Raw genomic sequence first — 26,110 nt, forward strand, 5'->3', positions numbered from 1 at the left:
CAGATATAGATGGCACAGTCAGAACAGGGATGTATGTCAGACGGAACCGTACCTACGTCAGGTCTCTAATTCACCTTGGCAGCCCCCCTGCACCTCCGCTGCCTGCCCAGCAAGCACAACCCATGCTCAAGGGCTCATCATCACAGGCATGCACCAACCCTGCTGCCTACATCCCATGTCCCCCCCTCCACTCCACTGCAGAGGGGTTCCTGTGTGCCCAGAGCAGAGCGACTTGGGGACAGACTTTTTTCCCCCCATAGGATGGACTGCCACGGGGACAGCATCCCGTGCATCACCTTCCACCCCACTGCAGGCAGCAATTAGCAGGCTGTGGGGAACCGCTACCCATCCCTGCCCTGCACTTTCAACTCAGCACCACCATAACCTGCACCAACCTCTTGAAACATCCCTTGCCCAGCCAACGACCGCCCCCCGGACGGCAGACCCCCCTGTGCCTCCCAGCGCAGCCCCGCAGCGCGGGAAGCAGCGGCCGAGCATCTCCCAACTGCGCGTTTCCATCCGAGTGCGTCACAAGTTAATGCTGCCCCCAGACCGTACTGCGCTATGACAGCATCGCCGCTTGGCACGGCCCTCGTGTCCCCGCCGGGCTGGTTTTGACCACGGGGCCAGCCCAGGCGGCTCTGGGGTCCCCCTGCGCCCACGGCAGCGCGGGGGCCGGGGGGGGACACCCCCTCTGGCTGCTATACCGGCGGCAGGCGCCCAGCCGAGGCGGGACGCGCCCGGGGACAGCCTGTTCGCCTCTCCTCGCCTAGGACTGATGCACACCAGCTAACACCTCCAAAAGGGAGCTCGGCTCACAACCGGCAAGCTCTCAGCAGTAAAAAGCCCTTTGTTTTTTTCCGGGCCAGGCAGCCACTCCTTCCTCTCCAGCTCGGCTGGGCTGGGAGCGGGGGCTGCAGCGCTGCCCCCCGGCTCTCCCCGCCGCCCCAGCCGGGGGCCGGGCTGCCCTGGCCCCGCTGCCCGGCTCGGCGCAGCCCTTGGCAGGGAGCCCACGGAGCTTGTCACTTACGCTAAGCGGGAGGGCTGGTCCCAGCGGCGCGGCTCTGTCCTGGATTCTTCTCGCGGGGATGTTTTCGAGCAGCCAGCGTTGCTGTCAGCCCGTGGCGAGCGGCGCAATGTCACCCAGGGCTCGCCGTGCCCCCGCCGCCCCCCTGCTCGGGCTAGGGCCGGGGGGGGCGCGGCAGGGACGGAGAGGGGCACCCGGCCCCGCCGGCAGCGGGCGGGGGGACACCCGGGGCCGCCCGCCCGCCGTACCCGCGCCGGGCTGGGCTGTGCGGGTCCCGCCCGCCCCCCCGCCGGTGCGCGGCGCATCCCCCCGCGCCATCCCCGGCCCCGCGCTTACCGGCTTCTTCTTGCGGCGGCTCTGGAGACGGCTGACCACCAGGTCGGTGTAGAGCACCGGCTTGAGGGTGCGGGAGCGCTGGGGCCAGCCGTAGCAGAAGGTCTCCACGCCGCGGTAGTTGCGCCCGTAGCGCACCGAGCACATGGAGCGGGACCGCATGCGCCCCGCGCTGCTGTTGATGCTGTTGACACCGATCATCCTGCCGCCGGCGGCGGGGGGGCGGCGGCGCGCCCGGCGGCCCTGCCCGCCCTGCCTGCCCTGCCTGCCGCGGCCCGCTCCGCCGCCGCCGCCTGTTGAAGCCGGGCCGGGCCGGGCAGGGCTCGGCGGCTGCTGCCCGACAGAGGCGGAGCCGCGCCCGCCCCGCCCGCCCGCCGCAGCCAATGGCGGCCCGCGGCGCCCGGCCGAGCCGAGCCGAGCCGAGCCGGGCCGGGCCGTGCCGAGCGACCGCATCCCTGGCGCTGATGCCCACACGAGTTGTTGGAGCTGCTCCCGGTGCACCGTCGCTGCCTCCCCCCCAAGCGCACACTCGGCCGGGTGACAGCGGGGGTGACACCCCCCGGGCGGGCTTCAGAGCTGCCTCTACCCTGCCCACACGGGACCCTCCAGAGGGGCGAGCTGCTGGGAGACAGGCCCGGGGGTGTGTGCTGGAGGCTTCCACCCGCCGTGCCCACCTCCCGCCGGCCCCTCGGGGGTCGGGCCGGGAAGGCCAGCGGCCGGAGCCGCCCCGCTGGCTCAGGCAGGGCAGGGGCGCTCCGGGCAGCGCTTCCCGGGAAGCCGCAAAGGCTGGGCACCCTTGCGAGAAGGCACGGGGATCGACGCGTAATTCAGTTAGGCTTGACTGAGTAGGCGACGCGGCCGGTGGAGAAATTTTCCACTCTGTCCTAACCGCTTGGCACAGCGATGGCTGGGCATGGTGAGGGAAGGGGTGCCTGGCCCACCAGATGTGCCGGGCTGCCCCGAGCCTGGGGCAGGCACGGGAGATGGGGCAAGGCAGCGCTCCCGGGTGAAACAGGCAAAAAAGCAAAACAAAAAGAAGCCCCGGGGATTAGACTGAGCAAGCGTTCCTGTGATTATAGCTCAGAGGTGGGAGCTGGGGCTTTCTTCCCACACTGCTAATCACTTACCCAGCACTCCGAGCATCTGAGCCCTGCTGTTGTGCCTCCAGGGTGGGAGGTGGGGGCCCGTCCTACCTTCCTCCCCTGGGGACCCAACTGCATTGTCAGGCTTAATTCATTAACATCTGTGAAGTGCCCTGGGCCCCTAGGCTGGAAGGCAGCACAGATTCGGCTCGCTCCTGCAATCACTAAGCAGCGCTGGAGAGAAATGGGGTCTGATTTGGCCATGCTGTGTTGCTGCCAGCCAGCAAAGCATAAAGTTAAGCTAAAAGAATAAGGAAGATGGGGAAGAGCTAAAGCTCCACAAGGTGATCAGTCTTGTAAAGTTCAAACGCACATCTGAATATAAGACAACCAGCAACAGTGAGCGAAATCCCAGGGGGCCTGGGCTAAAATCACACTGGCAAAAAAAAAAAAGCAACACCTCAAGAGCCAATCAAAACACCACTAGCTCCAGGACATCCCACTTTGCCTCCTTCCTTGCTGCGTGGGCAGCTGCCTTCATCTGGCCACAGTAATCTGGGTCCAAGCCTGCAGAAATGGGCATCCTCGGGCACGACATTATACGGGTTCTTAGTTCCTCAGCATGGCCCCTGTGCGGAGGACACCCACATCAGAAAGCTGGGCAGCCCTGCTGTGGAGCACAATTCTTCAGGGGAGCTTTCAGAGCCAGAGGAAAGGGTTTCCAGCAGCAGTGCCGGTAAAGGCGTCACTGCCTTACTCTAGCAGCAGTGCTGTACAGGGCACAGCAAGGCACTGCCAGCCAGGGGAATGTGGTGCTCAGCTGTGAAAGCACAAGCTTTCAAGTGTTTTTGTTTCTCCTGCGTAAAACCGGGATTGTTTACATGTATTATCTAGTAGCACATAAAGTTCTCATCTGACTCAGGCCATCACCCGCTCTCAGGCATCGTGCTGCATTTGTCTTGGGACTTCTTGCAGCCATTAACAAGGGGAGCACCCAGGCTCCCTGCTGGTCTGTTCCTGATGCTGTCCCCAGGGTCACAGGGGACTGTGGCCTTGTGTCCCCTGCAGTCACCTAGGTCCTGCCCTGCTGTCCCCATGCCCTGGCAGTGAGTGCTGTGGGTGAGGGTCTCCAGCTCTGAAGCCTGGTAGCAGCCTGTGCTGTCTCCCCAGGCAGTCTTGGAAGAACCCCCAGGACCCTTCTTCTGCACTGTGGGAGCTGCTCATAGGCCCAGCCCTGAGCCTTGGGAAGCTCCTGTGAAGCCTGCTAGCCCTTCCCTTCCCCTGCTGCCTTTAGGAAATGCGTGTGCTCCTGGAGCACTAAAATTAGCCAGCCAGCTGTGCGGCACACTTGCACAGGAGCCTCAGTCCCCAGACACAGCCTGCCAGCCCGGTCTGCCGAGGAGGCAGTGTTCTACCAAGGGTAACAGGGCTACTAGCACAGGCTGACACGGGGAGAGCCTTTCCCCACTTCTCTGCCCCTTGAGCCTGTGTGGGGACCAAAGCACCAGGTGGCCAAAAGCAGCAGGCAGAAAGGAGAGGGTGTCTTCTCCGGCTGAGCCTGGCAAAGGCTGCCCAGGAGAGGCACAACCCCTTCACACACCATTCCTTGCCAGCCCCCTCCCCAGCACAGGCTGACAGCACTTTCCCGATCTCACCTGCCCCGGGACCCCATTCCCCCTTGCACGGGCAGGGGGTCCCTGAAGGGGAACTATGCTCTAGACGAGAGGCTGCAGCCCGCCCTGTGCACTGTTCCTGATGCTGCCTTTTGCTCCCCCTCCCCAGCACGGCTCCCCTACAGAGGCAGCTGAAAAGCAGCGGTGGGAAGCACCACAGCTGCAGAAGGAACAGGCCATTTTTAGCAGAGCAGCCTCCCTGCTGCTGGGCTGCAGGCAGAGCCGTGCTGGGCTGTGCTGCAGAGCCGCAGCCCCACACCCCCACCCCGTTCCCTTACACCCAGCAAAGGTCATGGCCCCTGCCCACGAGAGAAAGCCTGTAGCTTCATGGCACGTCCACTGGCTGGAATCTGATGGGATAACTTGATCTCATATCTTTGAACTGCGAGTACTTTTGGGGGTGAAGTTTAACAGGGATGGGGCAGCACCTGAAGTGCAGGTACCAAATCATGGGATGCCAGGGGCTGCAAAGGGGGCATGCCGAGGGGCCTGCAGAACTTGGATGCTCCAGAGCGCAGGGGTTCAGGGTCCTCATTTTGGATGTTTCTATCCCATTTCAGGTGCTTAAAGCATTTTCTGGAGCTGTGTTTAAAATTAGAGGAGAATTTTGCCTGAGTAACGCCTTTTACTGGCAAAGCGTGGGCTGAGAGGGAGGACAGCCCTATTGAGAGCTGCTGGTAACCCCTTAATGATGGGGTGAGCGATACAGCCAGGAATAGACCCACAGAGGCTGAAAGGGGAGCTCAGCTTTTCGCCCTCTGTTGCCTTTTTTCATCTCCCATCTCCCCCCATTGTGGCTCCGGCACCCTGTGGGAACCCATCTTCCACATCATGAGTATTTGCCAACTGTAGTGCTTAACCGACAGCGATGGTTTCTGCCTGGCACATCTCATGGGAGCTAAGCCTATTCCCAGGGCCCAAGACAGGGAGACAGCAGCTCACAAAACCCTCCTGAGAACAGGCGATGCCAGAGAAGTGCAGCAGCCCAAGGCTGGAGGTGCTCACTGAACACTGCGCTCCCAGGCCCAGCCCCGCTGGGAACTGGGGCAGGCAGGGAGAAAGCAGGAGTCCCCCCAGTCACACCAGTGTGATGACTTCCCAGCCCTGGGGCTTCAGCCACCCTCCCCATCACCACGCCTTGCCTGTGTCACCAGAAACATGCCCTCTGTCACTGGAGATGGCTCCAGTCCCAGGGGCTGGCTACAGCTTGGGGCTCCAGGGAGCCAAGAAGGACCGAGTAGCATGGGGTCAGTGCCATGAAGTTGGGCAAGGCAACCCCAGCAAGCTGCCCTTACCTCTGCCCCCTTGCCTGCAATGCAGGCACAGCAAGAGCAGTGAAGGGAATCAGAACCCCATGCGGAGCTCCGTCCTCCTCCTGGGGGAATGCAGTAGCCCATGTTCCCCTCAGCAAGGCAGGAGGAAAACTGTGGGCCAAGGGACCACAACCATTCCTGCATAAGGACGGACACATTCATCGCATCCCAGGTAGCCATCCACGCGATCCTGCCCAAAGCTCCCACTTTTGCTCCAGCTGCTTGGTTGGCCAGGAAAAGCGACCGAATTTACCTTGAGCAGCTCCTTGGGGAAGTCAGTGCCTCCATTGAGTCCCTCCAAGTTGCCAATGAAGTCGGAGCAGGACATTCTCTTTCCAATGTTCTGGGGGAGCCAGGGGGAGAGAAACGCAGGGGTTACCTTTGGGCCAGGGGCTGATGCTGGCTGAAGCAGGTCCCACAGCCCAGGAACAGCCTCCCCATCTCTGCAGCAGTGTGAGGGACCAGCCAGGTCTCCAGGAGGCTGCTTGCAGGCGTGGGGAAGCTGCCGGCTTTGCCTAGACGCTGGGAGTTGTAATAAAATAGTCTCCTTTTTCTAAGCTGGGTACTACCCACTCCCGATGGCAGCTGGTTTTGGAGTAGTCTCTCTCCCACCGCCTCTCCCCATCCACTTTTCTGTCCTCATCTCACCTCCACATCTTCTAGCTCAGCACATCTCCAAAGCCCCTTCACTAGCCCCCTCCTCTCGTTCAGCCTTTCTCCTCCCCAGACGTTAGGAGTGATCAACCCTCATGGGTCCAGGGTCCCTCGCTCCTGCTCACGTGGAGCTGTCCTTGCAAGTCCTCACTCTTGCTGCAGCACCTACGGCTGGGGGCGGTGGGGTTAGACAGTGCAGGGACAGACAGGGCTGGTGGCAGCGGGAACTTACGTGTCCATGCAGATCTGTGTTGAGCAGCATCAGGGCACAGGTGAGGGTGTGGGCTCCATCTGCAGCACAAGCACAGCACAGGAATTAGAGGGTCCAGCTCCCTGCAGCTGCTGCTCCAGCCCCATTGGCATCTCAGGCAGGGCATGGGGGCTCTGAGCCCCCCAGACAGCCCCAAGCCCCCTCCTCCCAGCCCGGGCACACGGAGCACACAGCAGTCAGTGCAGTGCTGGCAGCACGCGGGTGGGTAGGTAGGAGGCCACTGAACTAAAGCTGGTCCCAAACCTGAGAGTACAGGCTCCCTTCCAAGCTTGCAGCCCCTTCAGCCAGGCAGCAATGCTGCAGCTAATCCTGCAGAGCCCCTGGCATGGCAAGGTGACACTGGCACACGGTCTGCCAGCCAGGCAGCCCACACCTCACCAGCCCCAGAGCCAGCCCAGCGCAGACCCGGCATGTGAGTGCACACACACGAGGCACGGAGACGTGAAATAATGGTACAAAGCAGGTGTCTGTGCTGCCCCAAGTGCGAGGCACCAAAATTGTCTCACCTGGCTGTTCCCTGAGCCTCGCGAGGGTCTGAGAGCTGGGGTCTATCTGGTGAGGTGGGCCTTCCCGCGCCTCTTGTGCTAATCTGCTCAAGGTCAGAATTAAGGACGGGTTGAGCCCTAATTACGCATGATCCAACCAGAGCAGGGTTTTTTAAAGAAATTATCTAAAGCATCTGTCATTTGAGGGAAATGACATCTCCGTAACTGGGGCTGTCTCCTAAGGCGTCAGTACAGGTTCTCAGCTAGCTCTCTGGCTTCAGTTTCAGCATCTTCACTGAGTGGATGAATGCATGGGCTCGCTTGAAACACACACGGGGACATGCACAGTTTCTTACCCTCCGAAGAGATGGCATTGGGATTACACTCATAATAGCGCTGGGAAAAATGAGCCAGCACTCGCTCTCGCTCTTGCGTCTCTCCCATCAGGGCCAGCTCCTTTAGAAAGGACCTGAAGAAGAAGCAGCAGCGTTGGTCACACATGAAGCCCACCTTTCTCCACTCCACCTTGCACAGGAGCGGAGCTGCATTTTCTGGTCTGGAGACACCCCTGCATGCTGGATGAAGCCCTGCCATTGGACATCCCTCCCAACACACCGCGGGACTCCCCTCCAAGCCCTCAGCACTATACCCTGCCAACGCATTGCAGAGATGTGCGGCCAGCTCCAGGAGCTACACCAGAGAAGGAGGTGGGGGCAACACCAGGAGGGTCCGGGCTCGAGGCCTGAAAAGCCAGTCCTAGGCGAACCTGACAGTCACCCAACTACACTGACAATTTTGTTATGACCAGGGATACTCTTCCTTCATTGTGTGGCTGAGATACCATTTTGGGAATCACTCTCCCCCACGTAAGAGGTAAGAGGATCTCCAGGTGGGAGCCACAGGTTCTGCCCACTCCTGCAGATCTCTGTGTGGTACGGAGCTGCAAAGGGCATGGTCTGCTGGGACCCCACTCGGGTGGCAACCACACATACACACATGTACATGCACTCAACTCTGACCTGAGAGCCTGGTCCAGGCTCATCCCCGTGAACACGAAGAACTTCAGATATTCCCCTGCCACCATCCTGCTGAACTCATTGCTGAAATAGAAAAAGCAGGGGCAAGAGTGAGATCAACCAGACTGTGGGGAAAGCTGAAGGCATGCAAGGGTGGGGTGGATTCTAGGAGGCTGGGAGCTCCCCCAGGCTGTGTGAAGCGTGCTGAGGACAGAGACACCCCACACTCCCATGAAACTCAGAGGAGTCACCCACAGATTCAATGGGAATACTGGGCATGTACAAGAAACTGGAGAAGGTAGAGCTGGCAGGGCCCACAAGAGGTCAGCTAGCTGTCCCCCGGCCCCAACACCTTCGTGAAGCACCCAAGATGCAGTCATGGCAGGAAGGTACCAAAACTTAGATGTCTTTTAGTTTTAGGACCTTTAAAAGGAACACCTGCTGTAGATGTACCAGCCACAGGGAGTGGGCTTTGGGGTCCTGCCAGCTATTCCCCGCTAGCCCAGTGCCCTGCCAGGGCAGCAGCTGTGGGTGCATCGGGGGTGCAGGTGGGTCCCTTGCAGAACAGAATGTTCCTTGCGAATACCCACACGTACTTCTTCCCCAAGTGGCGGGCCACATCTGCTTTTTTAAAGCCATCTAGGTTGTAGAGCCTCTTGGCCAGACGTTTGGCAGCCTCCAGGTCAGCCTTGTGCCCGTTGGAGAGGGTGTCCGTGCTGCCCAGGGCCAGCTGCTCTACGCTGTCCATCTCCGAGTCCGAGTCCGAAACCAGGTGGCTCAGGGGGTGGTCACTGCAATGGGAAGGGACGCTCCACGTTAGCCTGCCTGCAGATCCTTGCTTCGTTCGGCTTCTTAGGAAACACAGGGCCCTCACCCTGCTTTGGAGCCTCACTGTGGGGACCTGGGGTGAACAGCCCCAGCTAGGGACACTCTGAGGTCAGCTCTGGGAGCTAAGGGAAGGTTTGGGAATGTGGCTGGAGGAGAGGTGGGGTGACAGGACAGCTCCACTGACTGACGACAGGACCAAGGCACCCAAACCTGTGTCCAAACTGGATCTGGAGGGATGGGACAGCTCTAAAGTCCCCCACCCTGAGCCTGTGAAACTGTATGTGTGGGCTCAGGCTGTGCCAAGCTCAGACATGGTGGAGACTGGGAGCAGAAACATGTGCACATCACATGCTGTCCTACAGATCTGCACTCATTTCTGAACCTTGACAAACTCCTCGTGCTGCTCTCGAGCACAGTTTCTACCCGAGATGAGACGGCTATTAATTCCTTTGCTCGCCTTTTCCCAGCCACCGGCTTTAAAGCACTTCCCAGAAGGGAAAACAGAGGCAGAGAGGGTGAGGACAAAGGAACCCCCCCCTGCTCCCCCAGCTCACAGCGGGGTGTACTGTCTTCTTCAGGCTGCCCATCAGCTATCAGCCCACCATGCCTTACATGGCCACGTTAGGAGCTCTTGGCTGAGCCCCTGAAGCAGTCTGACTCAGCGCGCAGGAGTTATCCCGACCAAAAAGCTGGTTGAATCTAATCAACAACGAACGTTAAGCAACTCTGACCTCGCCCAAATTTTCTGGCAGCCTTCACAATGTTCCAGTCTGATTTATTTTTAAAAGTCTCTAATTGACTTTTAAGAAGCCTGCTCTCCTGAGCCAATTACCCAGGCCAATCTCCTTGAGGCACTGCTTCCTCCACAAAGGACGAGCCTCCTTGCTGCTCAGTGCCACCCGACCCAGGGGAGCCCTGTGCAGCGCTGGCAGGATGCCCCATGGCTGGGGGGCTTCTGAGCACCTTCCTCCCACCCCCCTGGCACCCACAGCCAGTGTGAAGCGGGGAAAGCTGCTCTGTGCTCAAACCTGAGGGCCAGATGCTTCCCTGGTGAAAGCGGCTCTGACACCCGGCCAGTCCCCAGGGAGATGCACTTGGCTCAGACCACCGCTGAGCTTGGCAGTGCCGGGCAGTGATTGTGGTAAGCCCTCGATGGGTGGCTCAGGGCAGATCTGTGCCCATTTGGCCCCAGTCCTCCCCAGAGAGCCTGTCCATTACCCCATGCCACCCTGGTGGGAGCAGCTGCAAGAGTAGCCACAAGGTTGCTAGGCACTCACTGGCTCTGAGTCCGCCTGCTCTGGGGAGCTGTGCTGGGCAGGAGGTTTTCAGCATCACCATCCCCATCACCAGCACAGCCCGTCCTGTGGGCACCCCTAAAACCTCTCTTCCTGCCAAAATAGGGTGGCCACATCTAAAGGTGCTGCTGGCATGTGCTCTGGTGCTCACTGCCCTCCAGCTGTGCCCAGCTGTGCCTGCACTGGCTGGCAGGGCCAAAGCTGGCTCGACAGCAGAACAGGATGGGTGCTGCTGGGCCAGTGCTGGGCACACACACCTCGGCCCCGCTTCAGCTCCTTGTGCAGCTGCAACTGCTGTGATCAGCCAAGGGCAGGGCCCACATGTTTTTCGCTTCCCAACAGCATTCCCATGCTCCAACTGCATCTTCAGAGCAAGCGGCTGCTCAGTCACCCTCTGAAGACCTTTCCATTCTTCTCAACCACCATGACTAATCACAGCTCAATAACCTGGACCTTGCCTGTCCTGCCTGAGACGTTGTCCTCCCTCACATGGCCAGTTCTGGAGCCTCCTGGGACTAACCTAGAGCTCTGAGTCTCTCCCCGTGACTTCTCTTCCTGATCCTCATGCTGGATCCTGGATGCTTGTGCTGAGCATCCAGGCATGTGACCATTTACAAAAACCTCTCTTATCCTTCAACATCTCTATCTCCTTGCAGGCTCCCAACCCGTGGCTGCAATTCTTTCCTTGCTTCTTGCAGTTGGCATGCAGGGATCACAACCATGGTCTCTAAGCAGCTTTACCAGTGGGATCTGCTGTCCCCTTCCTCACCAAGTCCCCATACTGATTTGGGGTTTTACATCAGAAAAGCACAGCCTTGCTCTTAGGATGAGGCACTACCCAGCCGTGCCATGAAACGGATTTTCTTCCAACACTCAGGCCACTCTCATGCTATTAAATACAAACCATTGGCCTCAATGAGCTGGGAGCACCCCAGTGGTGGCACCCGTCTGTCACCACTCAAAGCCCCAGCTGGCTTGGAGAACGTGCAGTTTAAAGAGAGAAAAACCAAAAGCCCAATCCTCAAGCTAACGGAGAACAGCATGAAGAGATATGTCCACATCTGAGGCAACTGAGGTGATGGTAATTTTCTTGCCAATGAGCTAATGTCTCAGGGTGGGTTTTTTTAGTGTACTTTCTAAAGTGACATTTCAGTTTGGCTTGAAGAAACACTGAGATAATATTTTTTACATTAGATACATTTTCAACCCGAGAGTTGGCCCACACTTAAGGAATAAATATCAAATTTGGTATTGTGCGAGTATCCTCAGCGTGCCAGAAATGAGTCATCCCCAAGCAGACCCAGTGCTAGCTCACCCGCCTCCCCGCTGCTCGCCACATCACTGGGGGCACAGGTCCCCCTGCCACCTCAGAGTGCTCACGAGACAGCCCGGGTCCCCAGCACCTACGTTGGCAGCAAGGTGCTTCTGGGGGGTCTCTGTGAGGAAGTCACACGATCCAGCTCAGGGCTCGCCCTGGGACAGAGGGTCTTCACCGGCCACCTCCCACCCCAGCTCAGTACAAGGACCGCGTGCTGCTCCTCACCCTGTGGAGCTGCTGCAGGGCCACGGTCCTGCCCAGGGCCACCGCACCACAGACCCTCCTTCTCCAGGGTCCAAATGTTCCTTCTCGGGGCCAAACACTCCTTTCCTGGAGCCAGATCCTCATCTCACCCCAATATTCCTCCTCTGGCCGACTCCCTGGAGTCCAGCAGGAGAGACCGCAGCACCTTTGCTGGCTGCAATGCAGCATGCCACTGCAGGAGCCCCAACATCCTTTCCACGTTGCCACCACAAATGGGGCTCACTCAGCACCATGTTCTCTTTGTGGCTGCCAGCAACCAGGAGTTCCAAATCTTCTCTCCTGGATGTGGGGCAGCAATGAAGCACCAGCTCAGCAAAGCCTGCTCTGGAGGGCTGACCTCCAGCTCCTGGCTGCTGTCAGAGATGTATCTGCATGGTGAGACCCTTCCCACACTGTATCTGCATGGCGGCACCCTTCCTGCACCAATGCCCTGCTCCCAGCGGTGGGGAAGGAGAGACATCTCTGGGGACAGGGTGGGCTGGGTGGCCACTGGTTTCAGCTGGGGGTGCTCAGCTGAGCCCCTGGGTTGTCCAGGTCCTGCCTGACACATTTTCAGGTGAGACACCTGCTGCAGGAAACTCAAACCCTTCAACCACAATCCAAGTGCCACTTGCTCCCCACGGGAGGCTGGTTTGCATTCTGCACCATCAAGGGACAGGGCAGGGAGCCTGGTCCGAGCCTGTGAGGGACACATGCATGGGGCAGAGCAGCACTCTGCCCTCGATTCCTGATGCCCCACACGCATGGCTAGGTGACCTATGCCTCCGCCAAGTGAGCCCAGCCTGCCTAATATTGCTGCTAAGAATGTACCAGACCAGATCTTTGGCTGAGCTAAATAAATGCAGCTCCCTCCATTGGTCTCAGCGGAGCAACTTTGATTTATGACAGCCAAGATCTGAGCTGGTTCATTCCTCGCAGAATTGAAGTTAGGGCTGGGAGGACACTTGAAGGTCAGCCAGGCCAGCCTCCAGCTACAGACGGGGCTGCTCCTGCTTTCTGGCAGCTCTGGAGTCCAACCTGGTCCTCAAATCACACAGCCACAGCAGCACCCGCCAGCATTACTGCTGCCAGATCCAGGCAGGACCGAACTTTGGGCAGCTTTGCCCTATTCCCTCCTGTTTCTCTGCAGATTCCCAGAGCCTCCCCTGCAGCACCAGCTCTCTCCAGACATGCCTGCCTGTCCTCCAAGATGCCATCCCACCAGCCCCTCTTGTGGGGGGCACAACTACTCCTGCAGAGGACAGGGGCTGACTCTGCAATACCACCAAACAGTTTCAGGAGTCAGCCTCAAAATCTGGTTGCTCACCTGCTGGGTGGAGGGTTTTCTCCTTCAGAGTCACAGATGCCATGAGGTCAGTGTAGGGAAACCCAGGTCTCTCAGACCCTTGGGCAAAGCCCAGCCTAGGTGCTCTGGGTCAGACCTGGGGCTGGAATTAACGCCTGACACAAGGGGTTGCATCCCACAGGGATGTGCCACTGCCCATGCCTCTGCCAGCTGCCCCCATCCTCTGTGCCATGGAAGGCTGATGCGTTCTCTGTCCCAGCTCCTGCTGCCCTTCATGGCTTAACACAGAAATGCCATGGGGAAAGTCCCCCCAGCCCCGGGCTTGTGTCCCATTTCTTGTATGCCAACACTTGTTGGGGAGACCTCTTCATCCTGTGCCCTAGCTTTGTCCCTCCCTTCCCCTATTTCCATCCTTTCCTCGCCCCTCCTTCCTCTGCTCACCCTCACCCACAACCTCCCACATTACACCCCAAATCCACCCCCCAGGGCCCCAAACTGGGCACAGCTCTCAGGGTATTATCTCACCAGTTTGCCCAGTGCCAACCGGGACCTCAGGCCAGCTGACAGACCTGTACTGGCCTTGGCGAGGAACACCAGCTCACCAACTGCTGCAGTGGGACCTTACAAAGAAGCACAGTGGAGCTTACCTTGCCCCTCACTGTGGTATCTGGCCCTTTTCACCAAGTGTTTTGCAGCCCTTTGCTGCTGCTTCTCCTGCCTGCCCTTCCTTCTGTCCTGCCCTAGGCGATGATCCCGATTCAGGTCCCAGCAGAGCCTGCCTCACTCGCCTCTCGCAGGGCGGGCATGTCACGTCCTCTCCCTCTGCTGGCACTCCTCAGGGACCAGCATGGCTGTGCCCAGGGCCAAGGCCAGCTCCAGGGGAGCACCATGGGCAGGCAGGGGAAGCTGGGTGGCTGGATTTCAGGGGGCTTGCACCCCCAGAGAGATGCAATTTGCCCATTTACATCCAATTTGCTTGTCTGTGGGGCGGGCAGCTCCGGGCTGCGTGCAGAGTGAGGTGGCATGCTGGGCACCCACTTGCACCCAGCAGCATGGCAAATTCCAGCAAGCTGGACCTGCATTCACAAAGTCTGGCTGCCAACACAGGAGCAACCTCTCTGCAGTCCCCAGGGCTGCCCTGGATCCCACCCTGCCATCTCACCAGCATCGCATCAGCCCCGGCCAGCCCCAGAGGGAGCCCCCCAGCCCTGGAGGGCTGTGCCCCCACATGCGGTCTGCAGGTCACCGTCAGGGCCCCGGGGACAGCCTGCTTTAACCACAGCCCTCTGCCTAGCGAGAGTGGGGGACCTGCACACCTTCGCCTCCCACCCTAACAGGGTGATAACCTACTCACAGAGCCTCTGCCCCATGCTGGGGGTGCTGCCGTGGGATGTCCTGGGGAGAGGGTCCCACACTGGGACCCTTGCTGCTCAGCCACTGCTCCCTCCCTTTCAGCCAAGGCCACTGGAGGAGGTGCAGGCACGCCAGCACCCGGGGAGGCTGGGTCTGCACTGAGGCACACTCCCCATGTACAAGGTCAAGAGTCTCAGATTATCGCCTGCTGAGGGACATCAGAGCCTTGATGTGAGCTGCAAGGCTGCGTGACCCAGGGCCATCGGCCGCAGGGGACATCACTGGTCTGGCCACCCCTGCCGCTGAGAGAGATGGCAAGTCACAGGCTGCAGGGCCATCCCCAGCCCATCGCAACAATTAACGACAAAGGGTTTGGGGGCACAAGGGGGGCAGCTGCAGGGCAGCACACACAGGCCTGGCATTTGTCACCAGTCACCCCCCATGCCAAAGCCCTGCAGCCTGCAGTCACCTCTGCCAACCCTGAGACTGACAGCCAGTGTAAAGCACAGCCTCCCCCACAGACACCCCCCCCTGCCCGGGGTCCCCAGGCCATCTGAGCTAGTGTCAGTCCATCTGTACTGCTTGTGGCCGTGGCCAGTAACGAATGCCCCGCTCTGGTCCCAGTGGCACGGGTGATGTGGTGTTATGGTGGCTGCTGATGTTCCTTAGTTCCTTTCCCCAGCAATTTCCATTAAACACCCCTTAATGGGAGCATCACAGGGATACTCCCCGCTCGAGCAGATCAGCCCTGCCAGGCACCAGGAGCTGCTGGCTCCAGCTCATGGGAACCTTTGAGCAATCAGCCCAGTCACTTCTTTGTCAAACTACTTGGGAAGCTTCAGCTTCATGGTCTGTTACACTTGGACTCTAGAAAGTTGGTAGCACCAGTGATGGGGAAGGAGGAAATTTCTCGGACCTCTCCCTTGCCAGAAAGCCCTGCCCCCCAAGGGCTGACCCTGCAGATGATGGACTGTCTAGCCCCTGGCATCCCATGCCTTCCCTGCTTCCCAGTCTAGTTCCTGCTCCCAGTCCCAGTCTCCACTCCTCTCCATGGCACAACAGCGGATCGCAGCTGCACCCCCCTCCCTGCCCACCGTCGCCCACAGGGGCTGCAGGGGAGGCTTCCCCCGTGCCAAGGAGCAGAGAGCTGGGCTGCTGCCTGCCAGGGGGCTGTGGCAGGGCCCTCCTTCCCCACGCCTCATTTCCCATCTTTTCCTGCAGCCTCCGCTTCAGGTCAGTGCTGGCAGCATGGCAGGTCCGAACATTGCCTGCAGACAGGCAAGAAAGGGGGCCTGGGCGGGTCTAAGAGAAGAGCCGTGCAGGGACCTGCCAGGAACCAAAGGAATCATATTTTAATGGGAAAGACAGTTGCTTGGGGCTCTGCATGTGCAACAGAAGGCGAGGTTGGTGTTTGCAGTGCTGTGGAAAGCCCAAACCTCGGGGTCCCCAGGACAGCGAGCACACTGTGGGCTGTGGCTGCATTTCCCCTGCGGTCCCCTGCCACCCAAGCAGAAGTACTCCTGCTTGCGGGGGCTGGCAGAGGAGAAGGGGCTCAGCAAAGATGCAGTTTGCGGGGGGGACACACAACACCCCTCCATGGCCTGTGCTGCAGCCCAGCACTGCTCTGAAACCTGAGCTAGGAGGGGAGCACGGTGCCGCAGCATCCTTGGCACTGCCAGTGTGCTCTGCACTCCACTGACTATAAACCAGGGAGGAAAAACCCCTGTTAAGCCACCTCATTGCCGTTCTTGCTGCCAGCTGTGTGTCTGCACCCTCCCAGCGCACCTGTCCTTCACACTCTCACCTCCCTGTGCCCCTGCGGCAGTGCAGCTGTGGCACAGCGGCACTCCATGGGCAGTAAGTCAGACACTGTCCTCCCAGTTTCTCCAGGGCACTCTGTTTCGCTCCCTTGCCTTGGCAGAGGAATAGGAAGCCAATTGTCCCTGCAGAGAGCACTGATCATGGCTGGATGCTGCCACTCTTTGCTGCCTCGTGCCTCCCCGACATCACTAGCTTTACTGCACAAACCTTGCCCAGACTCTGTGCCATCACATCCCCAGCGTCAGTGCCCCAAAAGAAGGGAATCACTGCCCCAAAATTATGTTGCAGTAATCCAGGGACCAAGGAGCAGATGTGATGCCCCACTCTCCTCTCTTAACTGCAGGCACCAGGGCTCAGATCCCCACCTGGCCACCCCAAGTCGAGCCTACGAGGATGGTGCAGGTTGCAACAAGAACTGACATTAGGTTTGGTCTGGAAAAGACAAAACCCAAAAAAGTTCGGTGTGGGAAAGTCCAAAGCCTAGAAAGTGGATGAGGGATTGAAGAGGCTCTGGCATTGCACAGAAGGTCACCTGGCAGAGAGACCTTGTGGGGAGGCAATGCAAATAGGAGGGCCAGTGCCGGCATGACTAAGACATCAAATTCCCCGAGAGCTACCAGCCCGGCAGCTGAACCACAGCACCAGACCTGACATCCTGATTGGACCTGACCACACTCTGGATGAACGTTCCCTGGAAAAGGGAAAGGATGTGGCTTGCCAACTTGCCACATGGCAAGTGCCTCAGCCCAAGACCTTGTTGGAAGCAGGATGAGTGCAGGAAGGCAGTGCCTCAGCCTGGACATGGTCTCACACAGGGACAGGTTGGAAGTGGTGGGGCCAAGCTCCCCCAGCCTGCTGCACCAGAGATCGCCCCAGGCATGGGGCAGCCATCTGGAGCCCAGGTGCAGGCAGGCTTGGAGCAACGTACAGGGAGGCTCTGGTGGGCCGTGCCCATCTCCCAACGTACACGAGGCTGAGGAGGTTCCAGAGGCCAGGACAATAGGTACAAGACCATGGAACTCTTGTCCTCAAGAAACAAGAGGCTACTACTCAGATGGTGAGGGGTGCAGCAGTATCAGGAAGTCTTGGCCTCCAGGACAGAAAGGCTGCTGAATTTCTACTGGTACTCAACTTCTGACTGGCCTCTCCCCACAGCCACCATGGATGATGGAGTGTCCTGCTATGGGAACCACTTCAAACCACGGGATTGAAGTCCTGGGACAATCTGTTTGCTAGGCTGGAGAAAACCTCACAACCCCCCAGCACTGACAAAGCTGGCAAAGATGAAAAAAGGAGATGTCCTCCCATCGACGTGCTACTACTGTGGTGATCGCTGGCCTCATCAGAAAAGCTAGCACTCCCCGTCCTGACCCTTCCCCACTTCCCCAGAAACACAGCTTAGGCTCCGGCTGCAAAACACGCCGCACAGGGTTAGACCCCACACTGAGCCTCGGTGGCCCAGCTGGACAGCAAGCAGTTTTGGTCACTCACCTCATGTTGGAGGCCAAAGGGGTACCAAAGCTGTCCTCTGAGTGGCAAGGGCTGTGCCGAGCACCCTTCCTTCGTCTCCCCCGCTCCTCCTCCCTCTCTGTCCAGGGGGCATCTGTGGCCAAACTGGTCCCAGAGTCTGGCTCCAAGTGAGCCAGAGGAGCAAAGTTCTCCTCAATCAGCTTTGCGCTGTCTCGGATCTGTCCCTGTATTTCTGGGGTGAGGGTTGGGAGGTCAAAAGTGAAAAAGGTCCCGTGGGTGCGGGCTGGGGAGGAGAGAATGTCAATGGAGTCCAGGCTGGTGTAAGATGTGCCTTTGGCTCGATGGGACTCCATGATGCTCTCAAAATGCTTGCTGAAAGAGTCCATGCCATCCTTGGAGAGGCTGTGCCCTAGGAGGAAGGGCACTGGAGACTTGAGCATATCCTGTGTGTCCCGGTCCATGATCCTAGAGCGAAAGAAAGCGAGAAGAGCAGGTCACTGAAAAGCAAAGGATCAAAGCCCCAAAACAAAAGCCCACACACTGCTCCAGAAGGAAACTGGGGAGGGCAGAAATCTCCTCTGAACATCTGTAGACCTCCAAGGAAATGCCTCACCTGCCCAAGACATCATGGGAAGAGGGACAGGGCTGGCCTCCCTCCAGACACATGCTTCTCCTTTAATGCGCCACAGACTTTTGTTCCTTTAGTAGTTCATCCTCCTAAGAAGCTTATGAGATGGCTACTGCTCCCAGTCACTCGACTTGTGCTTATATCCAATAAAGGGCTCAAGCACCAGAAGCAGGATGTGATTCAGCTCAATTTCCAACCAAATCTGGAATTGGCTGAGTTTTCCACAAGCTTTCAGGTCTCCCAGCATCCAGAAGGCTCCTTCTGAAGCTGCTCAGGACAGTGTGGCACCTTCCTCCATGAATGCAGCACCGTGGTTGCTGAGCACCACCCTCAGACCATGCCCAGCACCCACCTACCTGCAAGGTCTGCTGGCTGGTCCCAGGAGATGTCTGAAACCCAGCATGAGGCGGTGCTGAGCCCCAGATTTCTCAAGGCAGTACAGAGGGAACCTCACACCCAGCTCTGGGCTTGAGGACCTGAGCTGGCCCATGTCCCAGAGGCCAGGCTTGGTCCTGGCTCACCATCTTGTCAGGGATCAGCTTGTCTCCAATGCAGATCTGGGTCCAGCCCAACACAGAAGTTTCTAAACCCTGAAGACCCAAGTGCTTTGTCCTGTAAATTAGGGGAAGCGCAGCCTGCCCATCTGTCTGAGCATCAGGGATATTTCCAACCCTGGCAACATCAAAGCTCCAGCCGTACAGGCATAAACACAGCCCTAAAAGCCTACTTTACTCATAAGCCGCTATCACTTTATTAAAGCAGCAGAAAAGCACTTCTTATGCCACTCTCTCCTCTGATTAAAAGAGAGGAACAGCTCCAGCTTGTCATAACTTTTGTTATGAACAAACAGCTTCATGCAGACGGCTGAGAAGATGCATTTCTGTTACAAGCACTAAATCATTTTCATTCATTAGCCTTCACATATCGCTCAAAAATCTCACCCTGATTACTTCAGCAGGCCAAGAGCTGGCAGCTTGGCTCCCCCAGAGTGCTGGCTGGCTCCCAGGGGAGCACAGCGAAGCCACCTGCAGGTAAGCAGGGCAGGGGAGAGGCTGGACTCGCCCATCCACCAGCACTTCCCTGGTTGCACAGCACCATGTGATGCTCTTACCATGCCCATAGAAGCCCCAGGAGCAGCTGCCTCTGAGGTGGCTTTCTGGCAAGGACAAGGCAAAGGAGACCTCTTTAACATCTGCAGATGAGCTTTACAGATGTGATGTGCATTCACAGTTCCTACCACCCAGCTGTGTGCTACTGAACCAAGCTAACGCTGCTGACTTAGTTTTGTGCCTCAAATCTTTAAGGAGGGCAATGGGCTGTGCCAGGGAGGACAATGCCAGCAGACAGAAGGGACCTTCTTCCCAGAAGAGGGAGCTGGGCTCATTCTTGTGATCAAGTATATTGCCACCAAGCCACAGAAAAAGCACAGCTGGTTTTGTCTACACCGTCCAAGCTCTGGAAGCAATCTTTCCTCCCCAAAATATTAAGCACAAAGCTGTTCATCTCCAGAAGGAACTAGTCGCAACAGCCAGGCTCAACACTGCTTGCACACACCACTCCTGTTTGGACACAGATATTTCATCAGCCCCTGCTGCACTGCCCATCCCCCTGCCCCAGCCCCCCAGGAAGGGTCACCACACCATCACCAAGCCAGACAAATGTGGCTGGGAGGAGCAGAGAGGAGGGGACGCAGAATCTGTAATTGAGCATCTGCGCAAGGGTGATGGCAGCGGGAAAGTAAATAGGTTTCCAGCCTGGAGCTGGGGTGGGAGAGGTGGTCACAGCCTTCCTTGGGAGAGGGCCAGGTGGGTACAGAGGGGAAGCAGATCCCAGGAGCCTACAGCCACGCTGCATTGCATGTTAGTGCCAAAGCCAGCAGGGGAAGGTCTGCCCGCGGGATGGCTGATGGAGGGGAAGGGGCCCCTTCCCCCCGCCTGGTGCTGCAGAGCCATCCACAGCAGCGGGGAGAAGAGGGAAAAATCTCTCTCCCTCAGACCCTCACAGTGGTGTTCTCTCTCTGCTAAATGCTCCTATGACCCTCCAGACCCCTGGCTGCCCCAGCCGTGCCCCATTCCTCCTGCCTGCACAGACATGGCAGGCACTGTCCGGGGATCCCAGCTGAGCAAGAAGAAGGTGATGCTATATAGCACCACCCAGCAGCCCCTCACCTTATTCCTCTCTGAACAAAGCTCCTGTACAGACCAGCCCCAGCAGCTCCTTGCGCTTCCCCCAGGCTCCTTCACACATCTCCTCCAGCCTGGCAGCTGCCTGCTCCTAGGGCTCAGTGTCCAACCTCCAACCCGTGCTCAGCCACAGCTACCAACCACAGGCACTGCAGCCCCCTCTGGGTGCCCATGCTCCCCTGCCATGTCCTCACCATCACACTGTGGTCATGCTGCCCCCCGTCCTCCCCCAGCTCACTGGCAGATGTCTTCTGTCATTGCCCTGAGCATTGCCCCGAGCATCCCCCTCCTTCCAAGCCTGTGGGACGTGGGGGCATCACCCTGAGCTGTGGCTCTGCAGCCACCTTGAGCGCTAGGGCAGAGGCTCAGCCTCAGCACAACACACCAGAGGCTTGTGGCTACTGAGGCAGGTTAAGCACATGCTTAAGCATTTGATGAAATCGAAGCCGTAACCATTTTTTTAATCCCCAACAAGCCTTGCCCTGTAGCCAGCTATTTTCTCACCTCCGAGGAGCGAGCACAAAGGCTCTGAAAAGGCTCCCCAGGTAGTAAATCCAAGGGCTTTCCCAGGCAAGGCTGCTCTGCTTGCAGGGAGAACAGGCGCCTCTGCTCCTGCCAGCCCCCTGTGTCTCAGGGGCGTGGGGCACCCCCCAGCAAAGCCTCTTCTCTCTTATCAGCCCAAGGCACCCGTGCAGCAGCTTCTCCAGCATGTCTGCCGATGCTTAAGGAGGAAGGGAATTGATCCAGCTCTTGCTGACGGGTTTTGGCTCTCCAGGACTAACAGGAATAAAGACGGTAAAGGCTTAGACTAGTCATTAAGAGTCAGTAGTTCTGACTCTATCAAGGAGAGGATTTGCTGGAAGAAGACACCATTTCTTCTGTCGCTTTCCATGTCCCGTTTGATTTGGTGTTGGATTTTTTTAGCTGTTAGCACCCTCTCTTATTTTAGGAGGGAAATCACCAAAGATGTCCTTTAGCCAGAATATGAAGGACAACAAGATAGCACTAAGCTGAAATCCCCCTTGCAGTGGGTGCTAAACCCTGAAGGCTAGATTTTCAAAGGGATTTACATGTCTAAATGCTGCAAATCAGCATCCAAAGGTGCTTCAGTAATTTTGAAGGGCTGGTCCTTCCCAGCTACCAGGACATGCCTGGGGTACAGCAGCTCCTGCAGCAGCAGAATGGTTCTGGCTCCAGGGAGCTCAGGGGGCTTCTATTTCTATATCACCCCAGCATCACCCCTCCTGTCAGCAGGCAAAGCAGAAAGCTTGAAGTAGAAAACATCAATACTGGTGACTGGTAAACAGGGAGGAAGACTGCAGCTGCAGAGCTCAGAAATGGTGTGTAAGCAGAAACCCAGGCCTGTGATGCAGGAACCAAACAAGCTCATGGTTTGAAGCTCAGGATTTTCAAGATGCTGCCTGCACGGTCTGCACCTACTTGGGGAATATTCAGGGGTCTGCAAAGTGAAAAAAACACTGGTCTACACAGAAGCCATGTAAAATGAACATGATGTCCCTATATGCACATTGGTAATTAATTACACCAGGAGCACTGTCTTTAGGGGCAACAATGCACTTAAGGACACATCCCGGCTTCTAGCACTGTCTGGGGAGCTACAGGAAGGTGTCTCAGGGGGCAAGAAGCAGGCCTAGGCTTACAAGCTCAGAGGACCTGTAGCAGACCTAGTACATACTTGGAAATAAAATACCACTACACAAGATAATTGTTACAATAACTTGAAGAACTTCTTTGCAGTGATAATAACTTTACACTTTACACAAAACTTCTATCACTATTCATTTGGGAAAAAAAATGTACTAAGAATGGCTTATTTTCTGCTTTTCTCTAGAACCTGAAGTTTTTGAGGACAAGGTGGGTGGCAGGGAGGGATGAATCTGTCCCCTCCACCAGAGATGCAAGGGCTGGACAGACTGGCAGGAGCCCAGCTCCCCATGTGACACACACCTTCCCTCCCCATCAGCCCAGCACCTTTGTGCTTCTCCTTCCCAGCACAGGGGCACCACTGGGGCTTATATTTTCATTATCTTTTCCCATTGCCGACATCAAACCTTCCCTTTTCCTTTTCCTCCACCTAAATGCTCCCTGCCTGCCCTTTGCACAGCCAGGTGAGTGCATGCTGCCATGTGGCGTCTCAGGCATCGCACTGGCTTTGTGCTTCCCAGGCGAGAACTCTCCCCACTCCTGCAGAGCACTTGCTGATGATGCTGAGCCCCCTCATCTCGGGATACGTATGTCAGGAGATGCCCTTGGCTGCCACTGCCCACACAGGCACCTCCTGCTCCCTGCCAGGGCCTTTCCTCTCCTGGTGGCTGTCCCACAGAGTGTGCTGGAGCTCCTGCCCTCATGATACCTCCTGTGGCAGGCAGGTGATGCCCATCACTCCTCACAGTCAATCCACCACTCCAGGGGACACTCCACAGGCAGAGTCTTATGCCACCAGGCCAAAATGCCACCACCCACAGGTCCTAACTGCCGGTGCCCGGCACGGGGCAGATGGCAGCTCAGATGGCGCTAGCTGCCCACAGGCAGGTAACTGAACGCTGGCCTTGGCGTCAGCCACCCCATCAGCATCCCAGCAGGCTTTTTCTGCCACACAAGTTAACACAAAAGACAACAAAATGCTTTTTCCAGCCCAACACATCCCCCACTCTTACCCAAACATGGCAAACACCTACAGAGGCCAAGCAAAAGAGACCGCTCCTGGCACTGATGCGGAGCCACCTGTGGAGGGGAGGGCAGCCCAGCAGCGCCTGCCAGCACGCAGCAGCTCCAGGACGTGGCCTGGGCTCAGGTGCCCTGACACTGTCACCCCAACGCCCGGCAGCCCTGGGGCAGGACATAATTCACCTGGTGGGACTCGTGCTGGGAAGCCTCGCTCAGCCAGGCGACCTGAACTGGAGGGCTCACCCCAGGGGAGTGAGGCTCGCAGCACAGCGCCCAGGGGTGGATCACCCGCAGCCCTACCCTTCCCACAGGGCGCTGAGGGGCTTACTCCCAGAGCCAATCCCAGCGGGACAATCCAGGACCCCGTCTGACCCACACACACAGCTCGCATGGAGCTACTGGGATTTTTGCCTCAGACACTCTTTTGGCAGAGCCCATTCTGCCATGCAAGGGACAATAAGGAGGGTGAGAGGAGCCTTTTGCCCACGCGCATGAAGCCTCACCTTTCCCTGTTCTCCTTCCTCATAGCCTCAAACACCTCATCATCCTCATCCACGTCCCCATCCTGTGGCCCATCCTTCTGGCAGCCAGTGCCCGGGGCGGGGGGCTCCTCCGGTGTGCTGTTCCTCCTGCCCGGAGTGCCCCCAAAGCTTGGGTTGCTCTCGCTGTCCTTCTGGCTCTCAATCGCTGAATCCACCTCCTCCTTCTCTGCCAGGATATCGTCGATGTTGGTTTCACGATAGCACCTCAGTGGCACTGTGTCCAGGTCTGTCTCCGAGTACTTCACTGTCCTCTTTATAATCCCAGTCTCGCAGGAGATGGGCTTCTGGCTGCCCGGAGGAGACATCTCTATCTCCACCTCCACGTGGCTCAGGCTGTGCTTGGGCACCAGCCCCGGTGGCTCGGCAGGCAGCGAGTGGACTGGCTTCTGGGGGGGCTCAGCCAGGGGAGCAGAGTCAGGTACAGAGGAGCCTGCAAGGGACCCCTGAGCACTCAGGGTCACAAAGTGCTGGGGAGCCGCTCCTGCGGCATCACACACACCCCAGGAGTGGGGTCACACATGTGGTGGGCACCAAGGAACAGGGATGGGGAGCCAGAAGGAAAAAGGGTGGGAGAGGGAGAGACAGGGAGCTGTCAGCGCTGGTGTGCCCACATGCAGCCCTGAGCCCCCACCCGAACCCCAAACCCTTCTGCAGAAGCAGCCAGGGGCTGCTGGGGCTCAGGGCTCTGTATCGCCCACTCTGCACAACACTTCGTATGGCGGTTGGCAGGTGCAGGATCTGGCCCCAGGAGGACACAGACTGGCCGATGTTGAGGGAATCTCAGCTGTCCAGTGGGCACTGACCAGCCTGGAGGGACAGACAGCCCCAGGGGGAGCCTCAGCAGCAACTCGATCTTGCAAAGGAGAGGTCGATGCAGCTGTGGGCATCCTCCTTGCCAAACTTCTTACCTGTCTGCGGGGCATCCGAGGAGCCGTAGAAGAATTCCCACTTGGCCTGGGCAATGCGCTGGGCATGGGCTGAGCTCTGCCGGTGGTAAGGCCAGGCGCTGCCCTGCGGAGGGGAGAGTGGTGAGCAGGCAAGGAACTGTGGGGCAGAGCTTGCGCCTGGAGCGGGGCGCCTGGCACCTACCTGGGCTCGGGGCTCTGGCTTCAGGGAGCTCCTGGCGAGGGTGGGGAAGTCCTCCGGCAGCCCGTTGGCGAGGGATCGGCAGAGGCCGTCAGCATTGAGGGCACAGGGCTCCTTCCCACAGGGACGGGTGTCCCCCGGGGTCCTGCCCCTGGCCAGAAGCGGGTCAGATGCAGATGCCTCCATCCTCAGTGTGTGCAGGAGCCGCTCCTGGGGCAGGGGTTGGGGCTGAGGAGACCCCGTGTCCCCAGCAAGCTCCAGGCTGCGGCTGAGGCTGCGGGGGCCGTTCTCCCAGCAGGGCTGGGGGGGCTGTGGGCCACCCAAGGTCCGCACACTGGCCTTCTCAATGAAGCGGAAGGTGACGATGGAGCTGTGTCCCTCCGGGGCCGTCGCCACCAGCGGGCTGCGGCTACCCAAGGAGGAGAGCACTGGGCTGGGTCTGCCCCGCCGCGGGGTGCAGGGGGCTGTCAGGCGCCCCGTGCCCGGGCAGCCCCCATTGCCAAAGGCAGCCACCTCCACTGGCTTGCGGGCCAAGGAGCCGGTGCTGTTGTAGAGTCCAAGGGGGCATCGGTGGGAGTCAGAGGCCAGGCCCTTGCGCAGGAGGTAGAGGCGGCCAGCATTGAGGTTGGGGGTGAGACAGCGTGGGGGGGTGCCCCTCCCAGCCTTGGGGCTTCCCCCTGCCAGCCAGGACCTCTGGTCCAGCCCACGGGCAAACGGCGGGGGCGAGGTGGCACAGCCCTCCTCAGGGTGGAAGCGGACAGGTCCTCCCACCTGGGCCATCCTGCCGGAGGAGGGCACAGAGACGTCAGGTCTGGAGCCTGGCAGGATGACAAGGGGATGGCAAGGTGGGTTCCCGGCACCCCTGAGATGATGGCCAGGTCTTGGGGTGACACATCCTCAGGCAGCCCTGAAACAAGGGCGAGGAGAGCTGGTTAGGGGAAGGAGGACACCAGACAGAGTCTGAGGCCGTGAGGAAGAAGAGAAAAGGTGCCTTGCCCTCATAGCAGGAGAAAGGGATGCTCCAAGTGAAACAACCCCCTTCAAGCCTCCTGCTGCAAGAAGCAGGCAAGCTTCATTGTGGGCTTCATACCAGCTCAACCATGGGAACACTGGCAGCCTTTTGCTTGGTCCCCAGGCACCCAGAGTGTTTGCTTTCTCCCCAGGGTGCCAGGATGCTCTGGCACTCGCCCCACAGACCAGCACCCCAGACACAGTGAGAGAGCGTACTATGCACTTTGAAACAGGTTTCATTCATCGTGCTTTAGGCTGAATCTATTCACTACCCACAGCCTACTACAATAACTTAATAAGGGGGAAAAAATGATACACTGGATCACTGAGACATCCTCCAATTGTACTTGCTCAAGGAGTTTAACATGAGCAGCACAAGCAAGGAGCTTCTCCCTTTGGAGGCCAACCTGGGTTTAAAGTGTGTCACACCAGCACATGCAGCAGCCTCTACCGGGGGTGCAGACAGAGCTGTCAACACCCACAG

At 58.5% G+C, this 26,110-nt stretch overlaps 1 protein-coding gene across 6 annotated transcripts in view; it reads right to left on the reverse strand.

Moving 5' to 3' along the window:
* PSD (pleckstrin and Sec7 domain containing) overlaps nt 1-26,110 on the reverse strand; it is a 47,564-nt gene that overhangs the window by 10,082 nt on the left and 11,372 nt on the right. For 3 of the 6 annotated variants that reach the window (XM_056352284.1, XM_056352285.1, XM_056352283.1), the window contains 9 exons: nt 24,619-25,522; nt 24,438-24,540; nt 23,491-24,010; nt 17,510-17,953; nt 8,445-8,645; nt 7,858-7,938; nt 7,195-7,307; nt 6,315-6,373; nt 5,682-5,771 (listed from right to left, as the gene is read on the reverse strand). In XM_056352284.1, the coding sequence (XP_056208259.1) occupies nt 5,682-5,771; nt 6,315-6,373; nt 7,195-7,307; nt 7,858-7,938; nt 8,445-8,645; nt 17,510-17,953; nt 23,491-24,010; nt 24,438-24,540; nt 24,619-25,395 (2,388 nt within the window). In that variant the 5' untranslated portion in view covers nt 25,396-25,522. The remainder of the gene's footprint in view (nt 1-5,681; nt 5,772-6,314; nt 6,374-7,194; nt 7,308-7,857; nt 7,939-8,444; nt 8,646-17,509; nt 17,954-23,490; nt 24,011-24,437; nt 24,541-24,618; nt 25,523-26,110) is intronic. The other 3 variants (XM_056352288.1, XM_056352287.1, XM_056352286.1) reach the window with 3 other exon arrangements.

Source organism: Falco biarmicus, chromosome 9 (assembly GCF_023638135.1).
Source record: "Falco biarmicus isolate bFalBia1 chromosome 9, bFalBia1.pri, whole genome shotgun sequence".
NCBI lineage: Eukaryota > Metazoa > Chordata > Aves > Falconiformes > Falconidae > Falco > Falco biarmicus.